This window comes from Vipera ursinii (genome assembly GCF_947247035.1).
Source record: "Vipera ursinii genome assembly, chromosome: 6".
Taxonomy (NCBI): domain Eukaryota; kingdom Metazoa; phylum Chordata; class Lepidosauria; order Squamata; family Viperidae; genus Vipera; species Vipera ursinii.
Genome location: NC_139515.1, coordinates 4,156,062 through 4,162,936, shown reverse-complemented (window position 1 = coordinate 4,162,936; position 6,875 = coordinate 4,156,062). Strand labels below are relative to the sequence as shown.

Sequence of the window (6,875 nt, the reverse complement as noted above, 5' to 3'; positions counted from 1 at the left end):
TTGGGCCCGTTGTCCTGAAAAATATTGTTCAGTAAGGAGATACTTGAAAAACCTAAAGCAGTTTCATTCTGTGGAGATTCTCAGTCATCCAGGTCATAGTTATCCCAAAGGTGATTTTATTTCACGGGGCAACTGGATTTCCTTGTTTTTCTGTGAAGACATTTCGCTTCTCATCCAAGAAGCTTCTTCAGCTCTGAAGAAGCTTCTTGGATGAGAAGCGAAACGTCTTCACAGAAAAACAAGAAAATCCAGTTGCCTCTTGAAAAAAATGCACCTTTGGGCTAAAGTGCTTTTGTTTTCACTCAAGAGCAGTGTTTCTCAACCTCAGCAACTTTTTAAGATGTCTGCACTTCAACTCCCAGAATTCCCCAGCCAGCACTGACTGGGCAATTCTGGGAGTTGAAATCCACATGTCTTAAACGTTGCTGAGGCTTAGAAACTATTAGATTTATATCTTGCCTTTTTTGCTGGTTATTGATTTAAAAAAATATTATTCTATACCGTTCTATCCTGCCTGTTGTGCAGGGGCTCAAAAAAAAATCTTATTTTTCTTCAAAGTAGCAACCTTGTGAAGAAGTTTCGCTTGAGACTTAAGAGGCCCAAAGTCATCCAGTGGGCTTTCATGGCTGAGGGTTGGCTGGAATTTGCTTTTTCCTTCTTCTGACTCAACATCCGAACTCAACATGCTTGAGGCTCTTAAGATGTTGAGACTCTAGAAAGAGAGCTGAGAAGAGCAGCAAAGATGATTAGGGGACTGGAAGCTAAAACATACGAATAATAGTTGCTGGAATTGGGTATAATGAAAAGAAAGACTAGGGGTGACATGATAGCAGTCTCCCAATATCTCAGGGGTTGCCACAAAGAAGAGGGGGTCAACCTATTCTCCAAAACAGCTGAAGGCAGGACAAAAGGCAACCGATGGAAACTAATCAAGGAGAGAAGCAACCTGGAATTAAGGAGAAATTTCCTGACAGTGAGAATAATCAGTGGGACGGCTTGTCTCCTGAAGTTCTGGGTGCTCCATCAATGGGGGTTTTCGAGAAGAGACGGGGCAGCCATTTGTTTGAAATGGGGTTGGACTAGAAGACCTCCAAGGTCCCTTCCAACTCTTTTATTCTGTGTTCTGCTTGTGTGTATCCCTTGACTACATGTTAGGGAAAAGCTTCATGTATGGAAGCGTGTCGGCAACCTCACCTTGTGTCCCGAGTCCCCTGCATTACAATCAAAGTACTGGCACAAAGAACATTATTGTGTTACTGCTATTAAAGCTTGGTCTGATATCCCCTTCAAGTGCTAATTATCCCACACGCAGCTATTTATTCTCTGGCTTGTCAGTGCTGTATCAGTGGAGTCATTACCCCCAGCTGAGGGCATCAGAAAAGCCAAAATGGCTTCCAGAACAACAGGATTGCACTCCTACCACCTTTTTAAGTGTCTCGCGAAGTGTTTCACAAAGTCAACACAGGCTGAACAGTTTCTGTTCGTGTCTTTGACACCCAAAGTCCCTTGCTCTGTTGTGTAGGGCAGGGGTCTGCAACCTTGACCACTTTTAAGACTTGTGGACTTCAGCTTCCAGAATTCCTCCGCCAGCTATGCTTAAATCTAAAAATGTCCACTTAGACGTTAGTCCCCATCCCTTACTAGACATTTGAAAACGGGTAATTTCATTTGTAGAGGAAGCTTTATCATTCCACTAGGCGTCACTGTTGTATTAAAAAGGTCTTGTAAGAGGCTGGAATGGCTTACTACCCACCATTCCCTCCATAGCAAGTATTTACAAGGTCAGAAACTATCCGATCTTTTTAAGGGGGTCAGATACAGTAGTAGGACCTCAAAGCCAGCACATTGAAAGAGGAGATATTATATGTTGAGACTCTAGAAAGAGTGCAGAGAAGAGCAACGAAGATGATGAGGGGACTGGAGGCTAAAACATATAAGGAATGGTTGCTGGAATTGGGGATGTCTAATTTAATGAATAGAAGGACTAGGGGTGACATGATAGCAGTCTTCCAGTAGATCAGGGGATGCCCCAAAGGATTCAAGCTACTCTCCAAAGCACCTGAAGGCAGGACAAGAAGCAACGGATGGAAACTCATCAAGGAGAGAAGCAACCTAGAACTAAGGAGAAACTTCCTGACAGTTAGAACAATTAACCAGTGGAAGAACCTGCCTCCAGAAGCTGTGAATGCTCCAACACTAGAAGTTTTAAAGAAGAGACTGGACAGCCATTTGTCTGAAATGGCATAGGGTTTCCTGCCTGAGCAAGGAGTTGGACTAGATGACCTCCAAGGAACCTTCCAACTTTTTATTATTATTATTATTATTATTATTATTATTATTATTATTATTATTATTATTATTATCATCATCATCATCATCATCATCATCATCATCATTATATTATTTCCAGACATCCTAACAGATCCTTCTTAAAATATAAGGTAACGAATTGACTGCTGTATTTTGTATTAATTGTAGCTTCTCCACCACTTTTAAAAGTGCCCTTTGCTAGAGTGTATTGTATTCACCTGGAAACCAGGATGTTTTGGACAAGCAATAACTTTATCTAATATGCTTTCTTCCCGTTTCGATCCTCAGCTTCCTGAAGTGCAGCCATTAGATCAGGATAAGTGATCCAAACAAATGGGGGGGGGGGGACGCACATGAAGCTGAATATCACCAGTACCCAAATAAGACAACCGTGTGCTTCAAAATAAACTTCGCCTAAAGACAAAGCACTGAAGTTTTCTCTCCTCAAGATTGAGGATTATTGACAATTGATTACTTAATTACAAGTTGAATTGGCTCAAGATGTCAGCCCTACATGCAGAGATTTTAACAAATTGTTACAGAGATAAACATTTCACCGCAAACAAGAAAAATGAGGTTAGGTTCCTTTAAAATTACATGGATGACAGCTATTACATGGATGACAGTTTGGCTAGTCTAAAGAAAAGAAATAGGGGAGACAGGATAGCAGTCTTCCAGTATTTGAGGGGCTGCCACGAGGCAGAGGGGGTCACACTATTCTCCAAAGCACCAGAGGGAAGGACGAGAAGCAATGGTTGGAAACTGATCAAAGAGAGAAGCAACCTGGAATTGAGGAGAAACTTCCTGACAGTGAGGACAATCAACCAGTGGAACAGCTTTGCCTCCAGAAATCGTGGGTGCTCCATCACTGGAGATTTTCAAGAACAGACTGGACAGTCACCTGTCTGAGATGGTGTAGGTTCTCCTGCTTGAGCAGGGGGCTGGACTAGAAGACCTCCAAGGTCCCTTCCAGCTTCCATTCCATTCCATTCCTCTATTCTATTCTATTCTATTCTATTCTATTCTATTCTATTCTATTCTATTCTATTCTATTCTATTCTATTCTATTCTATTCTATTCTATATTTTCTATTCTATTCTATTCTATTCTTCATTCTATTACATTCTACATTCTATTCTATTTTCTATTCTGTTCTATTCTGTTCTATTCTACTCTATTCTATTCTATGCTTCATTATCCTATTATATTCTACATTCTATTCTATTCTATTCTATTCTATTCTATTCTATTCTATTCTATTCTATTCCATTCCATTCCATTCTATTCCATTCCATATATTCTATTCTATTCTATTCTATTCTATTCTATTCTATTCTATTCTATTCTATTCTATTCTATTCTATTCTATTCTATTCTATTCTATTCTATTCTATTAATTTTCTGGGTTAAAGACATCTGAAACTCGGTCCTTGTTTTTAAGACTGATTTTGGTATTTTGGATATATTTTGGGAGAAGGGTTTGGAGACCTGCGTGGGGGACTGGGGGAAGGCGACTGAGTGCTCAGAGGCTCTTCCTTTCCCTTCTGCCATTTCAGGTTGCCATTTGGGAGACTTTCCGTCTTTTCGTCTAACGCTGTTGGTTCCAGGTGATTTTGTCTTCTGGTTGCATCTTCTCTTCGGAGGGTCTCCCCTGTCTGATCATTCTTTGGAGGCTTCTTCTGCTTCAGATCTCCTTGACTACCACCAGGTCCAGCCTCTGCTTTGGGTAGATCCTTTTCACCACGTTTTGGAGATCTCGGCTTCTGTTTCAGATCCCCTTCACCGCCACCGCTAGGGGCAGCTTCTGCTTTAGACAGGTTGCCTCCTCCACTCTTGGGGGGAGTCGTTACTTGCACAACAGAGTCCTTCCCTTTGGTCTTGGAAAGCGCACTCGTGCCTTTCCATCTTCGCGCCCCAGATTTTGAGTTGTATTCATACACTTGGCCGGTGACTGTGGGAGAAAAGATTAATTGAAGCATTCATTTTTCAGAGTTGGAAGGGATGGCGATTACTAAGGCTGGTTTGTTTGACTTGTCATCCACTATAACAGACATGTCAAACACAAGGCCCGGGGCCCGGATCCGGCCCGCGGAGTGGTTTCATGCGGCCCGCGAAGCCATCCTGGAAACAGTGAGGGAACGGCCCCCTCTGCCTTGGCCCTGGCTCAGAGACCCTCCTTCTGCCAGAGACCCTCAGATCTGTCCCACTCCTGCCCAGGCCCCCATAGGCACCCTTGATGCCATCGATGTAGAGCTGGCCACGCCCACCCAGTAGGCCATACGCACTCTAGCCATGCCCACCCAGTAGGCCACGCCCACCCAGGCCATACCCACCCGGCCCCCTGAGGGCAACCGCAATGCTGATGCGGCCCTCAATGAAATTGAGTGACACCCCTGCACTATAATCTGACAGGATTCCTAGCAGCTTAACCACCAAATACACAACACAAAATGCCCACGGCAATAGAAGTAATATATTCAGCCGCAGTAAGAGCATCCCGACCAAACTCAAAGCCAAGTCAACAAACAAACAACCTAAACCTCCATTTTAAGCCACCTTCTGAAACGGGATACCAAGGAGAGAGCAATAGCCATCGCACTTAAGACTTATATACCGCTTCACGGTGCTTTACAGCCCTCTTTTTAAGCCGTTTAGAGAGTCTTGCCCCCAACAATCTGGGTCCTCATTTTACCGACCTCGGAAGGATGGAAGGCTGAGTCAACTTTGATCTCCTCGGGAAAGCTTGTCTAGAGAACAGGGGTCGCAGAAAAACAACTTCTCTGTGTTTCTTCTCCTTGACCTTACAAGACTGGGGGGTACAATCAACAGTTTTTCTTGCAACAATGAAATTGACTCAAAGGTTGTTTTTCCAAAAGGCAACTGGACTCTCTTGGGGTTTTTTTTTCCCCCCTTGAAAACATTTCGCTTCTCATCCAAGAAGCTTCTTTGCTTCCGGAAGTTCCAGAAGTTCGGGAAATTCAGTTTTCAGCAGAACTGAAGAAACTTCTTGAATGGGAGCGAAACGTTTTCAAGGGGGGAAAAACACACAAAAGAATCCAGTTGCCTTTTGGGAAAGCACCTTTGGGACAACCCATGACCTGGATTATCTCCATCAATCAAGTTGGCCATTTAGAGCAGGGGTCTTTAAACCTGGAGCTTTTATGACTTGTGGACTTCAACTCCCAGAATTCCTCAGCCAGGCACGCGTAGCGTAGTAAGGAGACATGTAATTTCAGACTTACAAGACTGAGGTCAGCCTCTTTAGGTAGTGTTAACACAATTGTAAGTTCATAGTAATATACACTAGCAGGGTTGAAAACACCCCTCTCCTTCTCTGAGTTGTTTGCCACAGCCATTCCTTCTGCAGGCAAAGCAGCCTCTTATCTGATTATCGCCTAGTCTGTGGCTCCTTCTCCTCCTCCTCCTCCCGTAAGGACAGTCTTACAAGTGTAGGAAAAAACAAACAAAAAACCCTCTTTAACAGTGAAGCTTGAGAATCAGAGCCCAGCATTCTTTATTTAGTCTATTAGATATTTAACCCCACTTTTATTTCTTTATCAGAAATAACTCAAAGTGGTAGACATACGGTACGTAATATCGCTTCCTACTCCTCTTTTCCCCACAACGTTCCCTGTGATATGGGCTGGGCAGAAAGAGAATAACTGGCTGAAAGTCACCCAGTTGGTTTTCATGCCTAAGGCAGGACTAGAACTCACCATCTCCCAGTGACTGGCCAGAAGTCACCCGGCTGGTTTTCATGCCTAAGGCAGGACTAGAACTCACGATCTCCTCGTGATTGGCCGGAAGTCACCCAGCTGGTTTTCATGCCTAAGTTGGGAGTAGAACTCACCATCTCCTGGTGATTGGCCGGAAGTCACCTGGCTGGTTTTCATGCCTAAGGCGGGACTAGAACTCACCATCTCCCGGTGATTGGCCTGAAGTCACCCGGCTGGTTGTCATGCCTAAGGCGGGACTAGAACTCACTATCTCCTGGTGATTGGCCGGAAGTCACCCGGCTGGTTTTCATGCATAAGGCAGGACTAGAACTCACCATTTCCCAGTGATTGTCCCAAACTCAACCAACTTTCATGCCTAAGGCGGAACTAGAACTTACCATCTCCTGGTTTCTAACCCAGCGCCTTAATCACTAGAACAATCTCTATGTAGCCACAATGATTATTTGGTGCTTGAAGTGCACCAAAGATTCCTGGATGAATTATAAACAAGAAGAGACAACCATTTGTCTGAAATGGTATAGCAGACATGTCAAACTCAACATCACGTGACGTTGCGCAATGTATCGGGATGGTTTTGCCATTGCTGGCAATGGGGTGGCACAACTTCTGGATGATGTGTCCGGCTCGCAGGCCGGCAGTTTGACACCCCAGATATAGGGTTTCCTGCCTGAGCAGGGGGTTGGACTAGAAGACCTCCAAGGTCCCTTCCAACTATTATTATTATTATTATTATTATTATTATTATTATTATTATTATTATTATTATTAATCAGCCTTTGCAAGACGAAAACTCTGAAATCCACAGGCAAACCTCCTACTGGATTATAG

The 6,875-nt window shown here is 43.7% G+C and overlaps 1 protein-coding gene across 1 annotated transcript in view; it reads right to left on the bottom strand.

The window, feature by feature from the left end:
• Positions 1 to 3,746: 3,746 nt before the first annotated feature.
• The window catches only part of CDHR3 (cadherin related family member 3), a gene marked incomplete at both ends in the record, with an annotated part of 34,925 nt that continues 31,796 nt past the window's right edge, over positions 3,747 to 6,875 (bottom strand). The window contains one exon of the mRNA XM_083366620.1: positions 3,747 to 4,261. Coding sequence (XP_083222746.1) covers positions 3,747 to 4,261 — 515 coding nt within the window. The remainder of the gene's footprint in view (positions 4,262 to 6,875) is intronic.